At 43.1% G+C, this 17,524-nt stretch overlaps 2 protein-coding genes across 2 annotated transcripts in view; one reads left to right on the forward strand and one right to left on the reverse strand.

The window, feature by feature from the left end:
• Positions 1-17,524, forward strand: part of CDC123 (cell division cycle 123) — a 421,061-nt gene that overhangs the window by 193,034 nt on the left and 210,503 nt on the right. The gene's annotated exons all lie outside the window — the stretch shown is intronic.
• Positions 1-17,524, reverse strand: part of UPF2 (UPF2 regulator of nonsense mediated mRNA decay) — a 727,243-nt gene that overhangs the window by 114,546 nt on the left and 595,173 nt on the right. Inside the window, exons 2-4 of the mRNA XM_050803192.1 lie at positions 15,684-15,704; positions 7,515-7,897; positions 1,202-1,981 (exon numbers count right to left, since the gene is read on the reverse strand). Coding sequence (XP_050659149.1) covers positions 1,202-1,981; positions 7,515-7,879 — 1,145 coding nt within the window. The 5' untranslated portion in view covers positions 7,880-7,897; positions 15,684-15,704. The remainder of the gene's footprint in view (positions 1-1,201; positions 1,982-7,514; positions 7,898-15,683; positions 15,705-17,524) is intronic.

Below are 17,524 nucleotides of genomic sequence, written 5' to 3' on the forward strand. Positions count from 1 at the left end.
GGTACAAGTACATTCTCAGGTTGCCTCTTCAAAGTTTAAACCAGTCCTCGCAAATCAAAACACAAAACAAGGATAAGCCTTTTTCTTTTTCCTAAAAGAACTATTGATAACACCATTGCCATCTAAAATTCTCACCTCTGAGTGACCTTCAGCCACAAAGATTTAACCACACAGTCTCTACCTTGACCCTGCCCTAACTGTACTACTGGCATACACTATTCCTGTTCAGTCTTCTGGTTAAGTCAATCATCTTCTAGCGGTAACTACTTAAACCACTCCTCCCCTACCACAGACTTATGAAACTAGAAAAGGATATTCTCCTATACAAATTTCTGATCAACAGTAATTTCAGATTCTCAACCATGCAATATAGTTGTAGAAATATTAAAATAGTTTAATACTCAGCCACGTGCTATGGCTATTACCTTATTTCTACACCCCCTCAGCCCCCCTCCAAATCCATCCTCCACAGAAATTGACCTAATGCCCAGCAACTCCATCAACTTCTAGCTTCCTGTTGCTTCTCAGGTACAAATACTACACACTAGCCTACAATACCTTTTAACAATCAAAATTGGCCCCAAAGTCAGGTCTTTTCACCAATTACCACAGGCACAGTACGTTCCTCATTTAGAATTTTAAATGAATGCCCCAAGGAAGAAGACTCCTACGAATGAGTTTTGAAGTTGCATTTAAGAAATTTTTCATAGCTTATTTTGTGCATTATTTTCCAAAACTCTAATCTGAAATACCACTGGTAATTAATGACTCATTTTCTTAAGAAGAGCAACAGTGACATAAAGAACTTAAAATACAAAACAATGAAAGCAAACCTGTTATAGAGAGAACATTAAAGCACACAGAAAAATATTAGCAGGTAAGTTTAAGTGACAGAAAAGGAAAATTTATCCCTCAATTATTAAGTAGTGTTTAAAATCACAGGAAGAATACACATTCACAAGGTGAAAATCACCATCTACTTGGCAGATTTTTTTTAAAATCAGAAACAAAATCTATTGTAGACTCACATTAAAACATGAGTACTCAGACTGTTCTACTTTGAAATTTTCCTGGAATGTTAAGAAATCACCTGTAAGGAGCCCTTTTCCATAAGTTCTTTCAGTGGCATGAAGACTTTAAACATTTTTAAGTATGAGCTCCAAAAATAAATTCTCAACTCTGAGAAACATTTGAAAATCACCTGTTTTGTCTCTCAGTATTCTGAAGCTCCCTGTGGTCCCTTTTCAGGTGTTTGGTCAAAGACGTAAAGTACTCTTTTAAAAGATTCTGGAAGGGCTGTTGTTTCTCTGGACTAATTATCTCACTAGGAGGAAAACTCAAATTAAACTTCTCTGCAGCACTCTTTACTTTCCTTGGTACAAGTCCAGCAATATCATCTCCACAATGTCGACAGAAACTAATCACTACAGAGACATGAGTGTGGGACTCCCGATCAGCATTAATAATATTTTTTAGCTGTTCATAGATTAAGGAAAGACCTTCCTTGTCAGTGAAAATCCCAACTATTGTCAATTCTGCAATGAAACGCAAATCGGTTCTTAACTTGGTAATGTTAGGTGTTTTCTCCTCTTTCCTTGCTTCAAAATGTTTTTTCCAGACCTGAAGAAGTGATGGGGCAAAGTCAGCATAACGCTGGTGAAAGAGAGAGCAGAGGTGCACAGCACAGTTCACATCAGAGATTTTCAGTTTTGCTTCCACAATAGAAGCTACAGCTTCTGCAATGTATTTGCTTAAATTTAGGCCATTAAAATCATGGGACAAGGAGTCTCTCTGTTGTTCCGTAATAGTTTTTAGTTTCTTGACAAAAGCAGTATTTTTCTTCAAACTTGAGTCAAGGCGGCTAAAGAAGTTCTCCTCTGGTCGGTTGTCCGGAGCATTTTGGTTTTTGCTACGAAGTTCCTTTCTTAAATGATGTCGTTCCCAAGCTTCCTGATGAAGCTGAACGGATTCTTCTTTTTCTCTATATAAAAACAAATACATAAAATTCTATATTTTGAAGCATTATACACAAATCCCCTACGAGTAAAAAACCAGTGAAAAAAATTATCTAAGTATAATAACCTACAAGATTCAAAAGGCCTTTCACTACTTTTAAAGACATTTTACTGGCCGGGCGTGGTGGCTCATGCCTGTAATCCCAGCACTTTGGGAGACCAAAGCAAACAGATCACCTGAGGTCAGGAGTTCAAGGCCAGCCTGGCCAATATGGTGAAATCCCATCTCTACTAAAAATACAAAAATTAGCTGGGTGTGATGGCGCTCACCTGTAGTCCCAGCTACTCAGGAGGCTGAGGCACAACACTTAAACCCAGGGGGCAGAGGTTGCAGTAAGCCAAGAAGGTGCCATTGCACTCTAGCCTGGGCGACAGAGCAAGACTCCGTCTCAAAATAAATAAATAAATAAACACATTTTACTAATGACTTACGCTAACAAGTATTATCTTAATGAGAAACCCAGTACTGTAGGTTGATAACAAATGTCATAGAGCAGAGGATACTGACTAGATTAAATTAAAAATCATTCTGCCAACTGGCAAGTTAACTAGGTAAGACATATAATGCTACTATGAAAAATATAGTATGTTTGGGAAGGATATAAAATGTGAAACAAATAAAAGCAATGGGCAAAGAGAAAAAAAAAATCCACAAAGAATTCTTTAAAGAATTAGCACTACAAGGCCAGGTATGGTGACTTTGGGAGGCAGCACTTTGGGAGGCAGGTGGATCACCTGAGGTCAGGAGTTTGAGAACAGCTTGGCCAACATGGTGAAACCCCGTCTCTACTAAAAATACAAAAATCAGCTGGGCATGGTGGTGGGCGCCTGTAATCCCAGCCACTTGGGAGGCTGAGGCAGGAGAATTGTTTAAACCTGGGAGTCGGAAGCTGACGCTGCAGTAAGCCAAGATCACGCAACTGCACTCCAACCTGGGCAACAGAGTGAGACTCTGTCTCAAAAAAAAAAAAAAGAATTAGTACTATAAAAGAACGCATTAAAAATGTTTTTGAGGCCGGGCGGTGGCTTCACACTTGTAATCCCAGCACTCTGGGAGGCCGAGTCAGGCAGATCACAAGGTCAGGAGATCGACACATCCTGGCTAACATGGTGAAACCTCATCTCTACTAAAAACAACAAAAAATTAGCAAGGCATGGTGGCACGCGCCTGTAGTCCCAGCTACTCGGGAGGCTGAGGCAGGAGAATCACTTGAACTCAGGAGGCAGAGGTTGCTATGAGCCAAGATCATGCCACTGCACTCCAGCCTGTGCAACAGAGACTCTATCTCAAAAAAAAAAAAAAGTTTTGAAATGTTAGATATTGTTTTTCCATACTCAGCACATTAGCCAAACCTTTAACAAAGTATCTTGCCAGGTTTGGACTCTTAAAAATTCAAGTGATTTAGAAAATTTGGAAAGGAACCAGAAGACAACTATCAAATAAGAAACTTTTAATAAAAAGCTAGTAGACTCAGTTTATACTGAAAAAAATAACTAAAAACAAATATACCTATTTTTCCTCTAAAAAGACAGAACAATTTAAATTGCAGAAGTAATAAAATAGGCAGGAGTGAGGGGTGACAAACAATATGATTTTGAAGTTTATTGAAGTTTTTGAGATAACAAAATATATAACTTAAATCTCCCCTTTGGGAAGCTGAGGTGGGAGGAGCCCAGGAGTTAAGATCAGACTGGGCAACAGAGTGAGACCCAATCTCTACAAAAAATTTAAAAAATTAGCTGGACGTGGTGGCACAGGCCTGTAGTCCCAGTTACTTGGGAGGCTGAGACGGGAGGATCGCTTGAGCCAGGGAGGTTGAAGCTGCAGTGAGTCATGATCACACCATAGCTCTCCACCCTAGGTGACAGAGTGAGGCCCTGTCTCAAAAAATTATACACATATCTATAAATCTCTAAAAAAGTAGATTTTCATCTTTCTGAGATAATCACCCCTGAGTTACAAGATAATTATTTGATTTTTCCACTAAAAACTACAATATATTAACAGAAAGGTGGCCTCTATCACTGATAACATGGACAGTTGAGTATCTCTTTGAAGTCTCCCAGCAACACACAAATACAAAATGAGCAGTGAAAGTACATTTTAAGAAAGTATGTACAAGGCCGGGTGTGGTGGCTCACGCCTGTAATCCCAGCACTTTGGGAAGCCAAGATGGGTGGATCACCTGAGGTCAGGAGTTCGAGATCAGCATGACCAACATGGAGAAACCCCATCTCTACTAAAAATACAAAAATTAGCTGGGTGTGGTGGCGCATGCCTGTAGTCACAGCTACTCAGGAGGCTGAGGCAGGAGAATGGCTTCAACCAGGAGGCAGAGGTTGGGGTGAGCCGAGATCGTGCCATTGTATTCAGCCTGGGCAACAAGAGTAAAACTCTCTCAAAAAAGAAAGAAAGAAAAGAAAGTACGTACATACATTAAATAACTCAATTTTCAGCTGCACTGAAAACACTTTAAGATGTATAATGAAGTTTTTATGGGTAAATGCTATGATGCTTTAAAATACTCCAGGGGGAGAAAGTGTGTAATTATTGATGCTAGGTAGATGAGGGACTAGTTCACTATACTCCTCTATTTTTGCATATATCTGAAATTTCCCCAGGAGCTCAGGAGTTCAAGACCAGCCTGGGCAACACAGCAAAACCCCGTCTCTACAAAAAATACAAAAATTAACCAAGCGTAGCGGTAAGCATCTGTAGTCCCAGCTACTCAGGAGGCTGAGGTGGGAGGATCGCTTGAGCCCAGGAGGCACAGATTGCAGTGAGCTGAGACCGGGCCACTGTACTCCAGCCTGGGCGACAGAGCAAACCCTGTCTCAAAAAAAAAAAAAATCTCTCAAGAATCATGGTTCTGAATATTCCAAAACTAGGCACTACTATAGTCTTGCAGACCTAAGGCTTCTGTTCCTTATTAAAAGTAGAGGTCCTGGCCAGGGCTGGTGGCACAAGCCTGTAATGACAGATACTCAGGAGGCTGAGGCAGGAGGAATCACTTGAGCCCAGGAGTTGGAGGCTGCAGTACGTTATGATGGAACCTGAGAACAGCCCCTGCACTCCAGCCTGGGTAACAACACAGCAATGCCCCCATCACCCCCACAAAAAAGGGAAGAAAGCAGAAGTTCTAAAGAACAACTCTGAGAAGAAAGGTGGCTGTTCTAGAGATCTATACAAAATCGTGCTTGCAAAAAGCTTTTTAAATTATATATCTGGCCACACACAGTGGTGTACATCTGTAGTTCCAGCTACTAGGGAGGCTGTAGTGGGAGGATCGCTTGAGCTCAGCAATTACAGACTTAGACAAAATAGCAAGACATCATTTCCAAAAAACGATTATTTTAGGCCAGACATGGTGGCTCATGCCTATAATCCCAAAACTTTGGGAGGCTGAGGCAGGAGGACTTCTTGAGTCCAAGAGTTCAAGACCAGCCTGGGCAACACGGTGAAACTCTATCTACAAAAAGTACAAAAATGGCCGGGCGCGGTGGCTCAAGCCTGTAATCCCAGCACTTTGGGAGGCCGAGACGGGCGGATCACGAGGTCAGGAGATCGAGACCATCCTGGCTAACACGGTGAAACCCCGTCTCTACTAAAAAAATACAAAAAACTAGCCGGGCGAGGTGGCGGGCGCCTGTAGTCCCAGCTACTCGGGAGGCTGAGGCAGGAGAATGGCGCAAACCCGAGAGGCGGAGCTTGCAGTGAGCTGAGATCCGGCCACTGCACTCCAGCCTGGGCGACAGAGCGAGACTCCATCTCAAAAAAAAAAAAAAAAAAAAAAAAAAAAAAAAAAAGTACAAAAATACCCAGGTGTGGTAGCATGCACCTGTAGTCCCCACTATCAAGGAGGATGTGGTGGGAGAATGGCTTGAGCCTGGGAGGTCAAGGCTGCAGTGAGCTGCCGTCACACCACTACACTCCAGCCTGGCTGGAGTTTGTTGAGCTCTTATTATGTTACCAGGCACTGTAAAAATACATTAGCAAATATCCCTAACACAGTACCAATGAAGTTAAATTCTACGAGCCTCATTTTAGAGATCCACAAAATGAAGCTTAAAAAAGGTAAGTTGCCTTCTTAAATTTAAAAAAAAAATTTTTAATTAAAAAATAAATAAGTTATATATTATTCTTTCCCTTATTTTTCTTCACATAGACAGGGTCTCACTATATTGCCCAGGCTGGTCTTGAACTCCTGGGCTCAACCAATCCTCCTGCCTCAGCCTCCCAAAGTGCTGGGTTTACAGGCGTGAACCACCATGCCTGGCCTAATAAGTTTCATATTTAGAGAAGAGCTTAAGCTATTCAACAAAGTTACTGCTGATGCATCTCTGGTGTTTTTCCTCTAAGAACTACATTTTTCACTAGTTTATTATTTACTTGCACAGATTTACAAGGTTAAAAATAGATTTAAATAAAGATAAGAATGGAAAGCATTGTGGAATTGTGCTTAATGAATAGTCAAAAGTTTTAAAGTCAGGCCAACCTAGCTTTAAATCCCAACAGCTCTACTATTTGCTGTGACCTTAAGCAACTTACCCTCCTTAAACTTCATTTTATTAATCTGTGAAATGAGGATCATAAAACTTACTTCACTGAGATTGTCCTAAGGATAGATGCTAATATATTCTGTACAAGGCCTGATACATAAGAACTCAAGAAACAGCAGCCAACTGAAGGTTTTCAATTTTTTTAAAAAATGGAGTATTATCATACCACGAAAAAAAGTTTTTGTTTTATTTATTTTATTATTATTTTTTGAGATGCAGTCTTGCTCTGTCGCCCCGGCAGGAATGCAGCAGCACAAACTTGGCTCACTGCACCCTCCACCTCCTAGGTTCAGGCGATTCTCCTACCTCAGCCTCCCGAGTAACTGGACGACAAGCGCGCGCCACCATGCCTAATTTTGTATGAAAAAAAGTCTTAAAAAATAAACAGCTGGGCGTGGTGGCTCACACCTGTAATCCCAGCACTTTAGGAGGCTGAGACGGATGAACACCTGAGGTCAGGAGTTCAAGATTAGCCTGGCCAACACGGTGAAACCCCATCTCTACAAAAATACAAAAATTAGCCGGGCATGATGGCAGGTGCCTGTAATCCCAGCTACTCGGGAGGCTGAGGCAGGAGAATCACTTGAACCCAGGAGGCAAAGGTTGCAGTGAGCCGAGATCGCGCCATTGCACTCCAGTCTGGGCGACTAAGCAAAATTCCATCTCAAAATAAATAAATAAATAAAATTTAAAACAAAACACAGATTACCCAAGACCTCGAATAGTACTCATTAAAGATTGTTACTATTATTTAATTTGAATAATTAACATACCTTTAGCATACCCCTAGTCAGTGAAATTAACCTAACAAGTAAATTAAGATACTCCCAATTCTTAAAGAGCTGCACCCAGGACGCTACATTTCAAATAATGTTTTTTTCCCAAAAATTTCCAGTCTTCCCATTCCCTCACATCAATAAATACAATCAACTGCCTTACTTCATCTGAGCAGCTGCTTCTTCTTCTTGCTGACGTTTGGCCTGCTCTTCTTGCTTCTTTCTCTCTTCCTCTTGATGTTTCTTTTTTTCTTCCTCTTCTTTTTTCTTTGATTCTTCCTCTGCCTTCACCTTTTCTTCGTCTTTTTTCTTGCGTTCCTTGTCTTCCTTTTTTCTCTTATCATCTTCCAGTCTCTTCTTCTTGTCTTCAGGGGCCTTGCTGACCTCCTTCTTGGCAGTGAGTTTGGTATCGTCTTTTGGCCTCTCCTTGCTGCTCACTGGCCGCCTTTCACTGCAGTCTTTTTCCTTGTTATTTGGTAAAGAGTCTTTTTCTTCCATAGTTGCTGGCTTTTTACGCTCAGCTGGCATTATGTGACCCAGGACAATCTGTAAGAGGGAAACGATGTCAGTACCATAGATGCAGTGACTTTTTTAAATGATATGACACTATTTTTTAAACAGAACATATTAATACAACTTGGCAATTGTAAAAGAGTAAATGTGGGCATGTAAAATGAATACTATTTCTGTAACAAAATAAGTTATTGCTCACATTTCTCATCCTATCATTATTAGTTATGCCCATGTCTAAGTACTTGTTTTTTACTTTTAATAAGGAAAAATCCAAGCCCAAACAAAAGTAGAGAGCATAATATAAGGAACCTCCACGTACCCATCACTCAGATTCAGCCACTATCAACTCCAAAGCAATATGTCATTTAATTGTAAATACTTCAGAATATATCTGTGAACATTTTGAGTCAGCTTTAACCCTAGCATTTGACAACCATGAAAGATGGTGGTTCACTATTTCATATAATATTCAATCTCAGTATTTCAGCTGAGAAAGGAAACAAAAACAAGCCCTTGCCTCCTATATGTCAACAGACAAAACAGAACAGCGGACTCACAAATCTCACTTCATTGCTCTAACCTTATCACCAAACTTTCAGATACAAAAACTGTTAACTATCTCAAATTAAACTAGACTTCTAACTTCTTCACCTATATTAGTCAAAGTTAATTTATAAATAAACATGAACATAAAATCCGTATGTTCCGTGCTATATCTGCCAAAACAGAGTAGTTATTAGCCCAGGGTTTCTAAAGTTCAGCACCACTGACAGTTTGGGCAAAATACTTCTTTGGTTTTAGAGGGAAGGGGCCACCATGTGCTCAGTAGGAGGTTTAGCAGTGTCCCTGCCTGCTATGCAGTGCATACAAGTAGCTCCTCCCTCATTTTGACAACCAAATATAACTCCAGACATTGCTAAATATCCTTTGGAGACAAAATTATCACCCCAAAACTGCTGCACTAGTCATATGTGGTTACTTAAATGTAAATTAATCAAAATTAAATAAAATGTGAAATTCAGTTCTTCAGTTAGTATCGGTATTTCAAGTGCTCAATTCCACATGTAGCTAAATGGCTTCCATACATAGCAGGACAGATACAGAGCATTTCCACAGAAAGCTCTATTGGATAGCACTGGCCTATAGTACAGGCTTACAGTTAACTGAAAGTAACTGTGGAACAAAAAACTGTACTTTTCAGGAAAATTCTGAATTTTTCTTTTCTAAAAATGTATTTCTCTACTCAGAACTAGTTGTCTAATTTCTTTTAGGCACAGTGTTTCACATTTTAACTCCTAAATTATCTAAGAGTTGTATATAAGAAAATCAAAATTCGGTCGGGCACAGTGGCTCACGCCTATAATATCAGCATTTTGGGAGGCCGAGGTGGGCAGATCACCTGAGGTCTAGAGTTCAAGACCAGCCTGACCAACATGGAGAAACCACGTCTCTACTAAAAATACAAAACTAGACAGGTATGGTGGCGCATGCCTGTAATCCCAGCTACTCGGGAGGCTGAGGCAGGAGAATCGCTTGAACCTGGGAGGCGGAGGTTGTAGTGAGCCAAGATCCCGCCATTGCACTTCAGCCTGGGCAACAAGAGCAAAACTCTGTCTCAAGAAAAAAAAGAAAATCAAAATTCTATTTTAGAAGTAGAAATATACCTAAATTTATTAGTTTTTTTGTTTTCTTTTTGAGACAGGGTCTCACTTTGTCACCCAAGCTAGAGCGTGGCAGCACGATCACAGCTCACTAAAGTCTCGACCTCCTGGGCTCAAGTGACCCACCTGCCTCAGCCCCCCAAGTAGCTGGGCCAGCAGGTGCTCAACACCACATCCAGATAATTGTAGTTTTAGTAGAGATGGGATTTCCCCATGTTGACCAGGCTGGTCTCGAACTCCTGAGTTTAAGTGATCCATCCATCTGCACCTCCCAAAATGCTGGGATTACAGGCATGAGCCATTGTATTTTTGAGCTTCAGTGTTTGTTTTTTCTTTTTTCTTTATTTTTTTTTTTTTTTTTTTTTTTTTTTTTTGAGTCTCACTCTGTTGCCTAGGCTGGAGTGCAGTGGCACGATCTCACCTCACTGCAACCTCCACCTCCCGGGTTTAAGCGATGCTCCCACCTCAGCCTCCCAAGTAGCTGAGATTATAAGCGTGTACCACCACACTCAGCTAATTTTTGTATTTTTAGTAAAGACGGGTTTCACTATATTGGCCAGGCTGCTTGAATTCTTGACCTCAAGTGATCCATCTGCTTTGGCCTCCCAAAGTGCTGGGATTACAAGCATGAGCCTCAGCGCCCAGCCACCCCTTAGTTTTTTTTTTTATTAAAAGCAATAGTATCCTTAAATATTTTCAAATATAGGTTTTAAATTACAGCACTTAAAACTAGGTTACCAAAAAAAGCATTTGCAATATTGACATTTTTTAAAGACAAAAATACTTTACTTCAGTACTCTAATAAAATGTTAATACCACAGAAAGCAACCTAGGCCAATGGAAACGCTTTAATTTTTGCAGGTACATGCCACAGCCTATACCTTATCATAGCTACCTTTTCCTTCTATTTTTTCTTTTACTCCGTCATTGCTCTCCACTCCCTTGTTCCATGCATTTATTTTGATAGTGACACCTAAAAGCTTTAGCTAACCCCACTGGTAAAACTCAGAACAACAAAAAAGCTGTTGGTCCTATTTTTAAAATCATCGTTAGGGGCTGGGCGCAGTGGTTCATGCCTGTAATCCCAGCAATTTGGGACGCCAAGGTGGCCGGATCACCTGAAGTCAGGAGTTCGAGACCAGCCTGGCCAACATGGTGAAACCCCATTTCTACTGAAAATACAAAAATTAGCTGGGCGTGGTAGCAGGCACCTGTAATCCCAGCTACTGGGGAGACTGAGGGAGAACTGCTTGAACCCAGAAAGCAGAGGTTGCAGTGAGCTGAGATCGTGCCACTGCACTCCAGCATGGGCGACAGAGTGAGATTCCATCACACACACACACACACACACACACACACACACACACACACACACAAAAAATACCTTTAATATATGAAAAAGCAGGCTGGGCACCGTGGCTCATTCCTGTAATCCGAGCACTTTGGGAGGCCAAGGCAGGAGGATCACCTGAGGTCAGGAGTTCAAGACCAGCCTGGCCAACATGGTGAAGTCCGTCTCTACTAAATATACAAAAATTAACCAGGCATGGTGGAGGGCGCCTGTAATCCCAGCTACTCAGGAAGCTGAAGCAAGAGAATCACTTGAACCCGGGAGGCGGAGGCTGCAGTGAGCCAGATAGTGCCACTGCATTTCAGCCTGGGCGACAGACAGAGACTCCGTCTCAAAAAAAAAAAAAAAAAAGCAACAACAACAACAAAAAATGAAAAAGCATTCTTTCTACACCAAGACAACATTAGCATTTATATTATCTATTTTTTAATTTAAAAAAAAAACCGTTTTAATAAAATAGAGACAAGGTCTCAGTATGTTGCCCTGGCTGGTCTCACACTTCTGGGCGCAAGGGATTCTCCCACCTCTGCCTTCCAAACTGCTAGGATTACAGATATGAGGCACTACACCTGGCCAGCATTTATATTATCTACAAGTGTAGTTATTGATTCTTATACATTTTCAATTAAATATCCAACTTTAATGTGAAAATATCATGCTGCCGGGCGCGGTGGCTCAAGCCTGTAATCCCAGCGCTTTGGGAGGCCGAGACGGGCAGATGACGAGGTCAGGAGATCAAGACCATCCTGGCTAACACGGTGAAACCCCGTCTCTACTAAAAAATACAAAAAATTAGCCGGGCGAGGTGGCGGGCACCTGTAGTCCCAGCTACACAGGAGGCTGAGGCAGGAGAACGGCGTAAACCCGGGAGGCGGAGCTTGCAGTGAGCTGAGATTCGGCCACTGCACTCCAGCCCGGGCGACAGAGTGAGACTCTGTCTCAAAAAAAAAAAAAAAAGAAAAGAAAATATCACGCCCTTAAACCAAGCAAACTTTCAAAGAGACTATAATACTAATACTTACTACTCATGGTACCACACTAAACATTTTACATACATTATCTCATTTAATACTAAAATCTTTATGAGGTAGGTATTATTTTCGCTATTTTATAAATGAGTAAACTGAGACTTGACCAAGTAACTTGACCAAGGCCTGCACAGCTGGTGACAGAATGGGAATCTGAACCCATTCTCTGAACCAAAGAATCCTAAGAGTACCAAATTGCGAGATGGAAGATTTGTTTGTAAATACTGACTATGGCAAACCATAGAATTATGCATCTCAAGAGTAGAAAGAATCCTTCATAGTGGTTAAGCAGTTCTTACACAATGTTTTTAACTTTTAGCAGACTCTGGCTGAAACATACGGGGATAACTTAATATCTAAGGTAATAACATGATCTTATTGAGGGATATTAATCATTAAGTGAAAAAAAGTTTATATAGATTTCACATTTTCTGATGTGATACATCAACAAGTAACATTTCAGGACCATAGGAAACTACAAAGAATGACATCAAAACTTACAATTCATGTCTCTTTTTTTTTTTTTTTTTTTGAGATGGAGTCTCACTCTGTTGCCAGGCTGGAGTGCAGTGGCGCGATCTCGGCTCACCGCAACCTCTGCCACCCAGGTTCAAGCCATTCTCCTGCCTCAGCCTCCCGAGTATCTGGGATTACAGGTGCGCATCACCATGCCCGGCTAATTTTGTATTTTTAGTAGAGAAGGGGTTTCTCCATGTTGGTCAGGCTGGTCTCATAAACTCCTGACCTCAGGTGATCCACCCACCTTGGCGTCCCAAAGTTCTGGGATTATAAGCATGAGTCACCATGGCTGGCCTCATGTCTCATTTCTAAAGATAAAATAAAATCTTAAATTCTTCAAAGAAAAGATTAAGAAATTCATCTAGTATTTGACAAATTCACAAAGGTCATCATTTATTAGTTCAACAAAGTCCCAAACTTTTATGACTCTTTAATAAGATTCATTTGTTAATTAAATTTTAAGTATTTACTATATAAAATAAAGCTATAGTAGGCGTTCAAGAATTAGACTCGGGGCCAGGCATAGTGGCTCATGCCTGTAATCCCAGCACTTTGGGAGGCTGAGGCAGGCAGATCACAAGGTCAAGAGATCGAGACCATCCTGGCCAACAACATGGTGAGAGCCTGTCTCTACTAAAAATACCAAAATTAACTGGGTGTGGTGGCACACGCCTGTAGTCCCAGCGACTCAGGAGGCTGAGGCAGGAGAATCACTTGAACCCAGGAGGTGGAGGTTGCAGTGAGCCGAGATGGCACCACTGCACTCCAGCCTGGCGACAGAGCGAGACTCTGTCTCAAGAAAAAAAAAAAAAAGGAATAGACTCTACCCTAGAGCATAATAAAACAGATTCTCCATAACCCGTAAGTCCTGATACTGGTATCTTCTTTCAATCACTTCATCCTCACATTACAAGCATACACCCAAAGTATACTTGGAACTAAATTTCCGTAAACAAAAAAATAAGACAAAAATCTAAAAGTTCATGAAGAGGCAGCAATGCAACTTGTGAAAACAACATACATGGGCTTGGAAGTCGATAGATTTTAAATCTGCCTCCCAACTCTGCAGCCTGATAGCTACAGAAATCAGGCAACAACTTCTCTGAGTCCACTAAAGGATATACTGCTATCTATCTTGTAAAGTTCTTAAAATTCTAGCATAGTAACTAGCACGAGGGAGGCATTAATAAATATTCGCTCACAAAGAACACTGAGAAGTTCAGCATACAATGAGAGATTTGTAAAGTCAAATAAAGACTATTAGATTTTATCTACTTCTATCCTCAATTTTTACATTCCAAGGACAGCAGCAGAGTCACCTACCCAAGATTACACAGATAGTTTCCATGGCTGGATCAACACTCACTACCCAGTACTCTTTTTCACTACCTACACTAAAACGAATAAAATATACAAACACCATGATTCACCTCAAAACACGTTTGTTTTATGTCCACTTAAGAAACTGAGCACTAAGTGATATTTAATAAAATACTAAAATTCTTATTTCAATAACTTCAAGCTTTAACAGCCAAACTTGTCATCTAAAGTGTTTCCAAAAGTTTTTCTAGTCCAAACTACAATTTTAAAAAGGTCCTTTCTCAAGATAGTAACAAGAAAAAGTCGTGATCTTTTCGCTGGAATCCGATTAGCTGTTACAAATTAGTTTGCTGAATACAATTTATATTCAGACTACCCTTAAAAGGAAACCATGCTTTAAAACCACCTTCCTAGCTCCCAAAATAGTGTCCTGTCACTTGAACTGTATATTTTATTTGGTATTCTAAATATATTCTGAACTCCCAAAAGAAAGTAAAACTAATTTACTAGTAAAAGTACCAGTGGAGTGTACTGGGGGGAAGAGGGCACAAAAGGGGGTGTTTCCTTTTTAAAGATATTCCCTTGCAAAGTACCATATGGGTTATGTATGAAATCCCAATCAGAGTGCTCCGAAAATACTCCAGAGTGAGAGAATGCTGTTTCACCTTTCAATTCTTAGTCAAAATGTTGTAAGGACAGAACAGCACAGGAACACTCTCTCTCAGTTTCTGACTTTATTTTTTAAAGAACATCCTTAGTATAAAGGACGTTTAGTTAAGAATTGTTAGAAATTGTCCCAGCTCACAAATGAGGAGACTGACGATGTTAAGGAACACCTAAGAACTATGGAAATGAGATAAAGCGTCAGCGAGCGTTTCACTTTGATCTGATGCATCACTTCGTGTCGTGTAAGTCCTCCAAGAAGAGCAAGAGAACTGAAGGTCCGATCACCCCAGAGTGGACCCAGCTGGCTCTGCTCTGCCAACCTGGGGACCAAATATCCTGTGGTCACTTCCTTAGTCCAACAGTCCTAGCAAGAAGAGAGTGCCTGGAGTCTTGAAGGGGTGAAGGCAAAGTGAAGAATAACCAGCCTATGTGATTAAAAGGAAGTCAACCAAACAGCCCATGCCCACCATCCCCAGATACACCCCAAGCCCCTTCGCCTACACACACCTCTCCTACAAACCCCTGCTCTGGTGGTGTGGCAACGTCTACACCCACCACACCACTTCCCCGCCACAACTCCCCTTCCCACAGGTATCCACGGTCACCTTCGCAGACCATCGCTGCCCCAACCCCAACTTCTCGCCCCACACTCCCTCGCCACAGAAGCCTCCCCGGCCGGTCTCCCCACTCCGCAGCCTCCCACACACGCGCCCTCCCCACTTCCTCGCCCTCGCTTCCCTCCCGGCTCTCGAGGAGCTTCCCCCGACCTCCCCTCGCTCTCCTCCACGCCCCCGAACACCTTCGCCCCTCCACCGCGGGCTCCCCGCCTCCAGCCCCGAGGCCCGGCCCAGGCATGTGGGGCAGGCACCTCCTCCACCGCCCCCCATGCCCGGCCCGGCCCGGGGGCTCCCGCGTTGATGGGAGCCTCGGAGAGAGGGGGTCTGAGAAGAACGACGCCGGACCCGCGGTCCCTCCACTGCTCGCCGACCCCGGAGAGCTAGAGTGCGGAGTCGCCTCTGGGGTCCCCCAGGGAGTAGGACTCTAGGCCGGTGCCCCCCAGCCCCGTTTCTTCCCGATCGTTGGAGCGGAGGGGAAGGAGGATCCCCGGGACTCACCTCGAGCCTGTTGTCAACATTAGCCCCGGGTTTCCCAGCACCAACTCCAGCGCTCGGGCTCTCCCCTCCCCTCCCCCCACCTATCTCGCAGCCGAGGGCCCGCCTTCCCTTAGCTCCCCCTCCTCCCTCCGCCCGCCGGCCCTCCCGCCCGCCACTCACCAGCGCGGCCGGGCTGAGAGTGGGGGCGGGGCGGAAGGAGGCGAGAGGGAAAAGGCCGTCCGCGCGACTGCCTGATTAAAAACAGTCCTGATCGCCCTCCCCGCGGCATGCCGATGCCCTCAGCTTGACTCTGGGGTGGCGGGTCCGAGGCAAAGGCTCATATAAGTGCCACCCACTTAATGGCTCTTCCAAATTCCCCAGTCGATGAGAAGAGCGAATTTTTCAGACAGGTAATGCGTAAGGTAGCCACTACCAGCACCTCAAGCCAGGGCCCCAGCGGAGAGGTGGAGTGTTCCGAGGACCCGAGGCAGGAAGTGGATTGGTCGCCAGGAAAGGGAAAGCGCCTGAATTGGAGCTGCGCAGGCGCAAGCACTTCGCGGGGGATGGGGGTGGGAAGCGCGAATGGGGCGGGGCGGAGCTCACGGGAGGCGAGGAAGGGTGGTGGAATAGTGGGAGGGTTACGGAGCGCCATTAAGGACAAGCTTGGGCACGTGATTCTCCTGGGAGTTTCCTGGTGCGAACGTAAGGAAGAGGTCTAAGAAGAGAAAGTTTGATTGGACTAATTCGAGGGGAGACGTTGAAGATTTAGAAAATTGGAAACTGGAGAAACTAAAGCATATGGCTGGTTTGGGAGGTGGGAGTCGCTTAGGAATGGGTCTAGTTTTAAGAATGCCCTAGAAGACATCAAAAGTCCCGTGGGGGGATTTCTGTAGCAGTTGTAGGTGTTCGACGTAAAAACCACCCAGGGCGAAGACGAATCAAGGCTTTTTCCATACACTTCTTAGAAAACACCCAGTTCTAACAAGCAAATTTTTATTACAGTGGAAAGACCTCCCTGAGTTATCAAATCACCCATTTATTAAAAAATGGCTAGCGTCGACATTTCTTCTGAACGCGAACCCAGGCCGACTTTTAAAAATGGGATATCAGTTTATCCACACTGCTTATTTCCCACTGAATTTCTGAAATGGTGCATCTGGCCTCGAAACAGTGCTGGGTTCTGCGAACATGATCCGAGTAGGTGGCTCTGGCTGGTCCGGAGCTAGAGGAACAAGGGTGCGAAACTGGTCTTGACGTTTGCTTGGCCTGCGGGGGCCCCACCTGGTGTCCAGGCACACATAATGAGCTACTACCAACCACAAATACTTGAGGCAAGTCCAGGTTCCCTATGACTCAACCTTTGCCCGTTTGTCTCTATTTACTGTTTGCTTCCCCATTTACTCTTAGCACGCAAATTATCCTCTCATACTGAGTGTTGCTGCTTCCTGTATTTTAAAAAAATACACACTACACATAGGTCAATCATTTAAAGGGTAGTAAAAGAGAAAGGTGAATACAGCTATTCTGCAGCCTTGATAAACAATGATGAGAACTGCCCCCAAATACCATGTTGGTGATAGCCACCCACACTTCTCTTCAAGGTCTCTTTTTCTCATTTTGTCGGATTACCTTAAGAAGCTTTACCTCTGGCCAGACATGGTGCCTCATGCCCGTATTCTCAGCACTTTGGGAGGCCGAGGCTGGTGGATCACCTGAGGTCAGGAGTTCCAGACCAGCCTGGCCCCAACATGGTGAAACCCCGTCTCTACTAAAAATAGAAAATTAGCCTGACGTGGTGGCGAGCGCCTGTAATCCCAGCTACTCGGGAAGCTGAGGCAGGAGAATCCATTAGAACCCGGGAAGCAGAAGTTGCAGTGAGCCCAGATAGCGCCACTGCACTCCGGCCTGGGCAACAGAGCAAGCGAGACTCTGTCTCAAAAAAAAAAAAAAAAAAAAAAAAAAAAAGCTTTACCTCTTTGTTAATAAATATAATAAATCCTTCTCAATAAATATACTAAATC

The sequence above is a fragment of the Macaca thibetana genome, chromosome 9, assembly GCF_024542745.1.
Source record: "Macaca thibetana thibetana isolate TM-01 chromosome 9, ASM2454274v1, whole genome shotgun sequence".
NCBI classification, from domain to species: Eukaryota; Metazoa; Chordata; class Mammalia; order Primates; family Cercopithecidae; genus Macaca; species Macaca thibetana.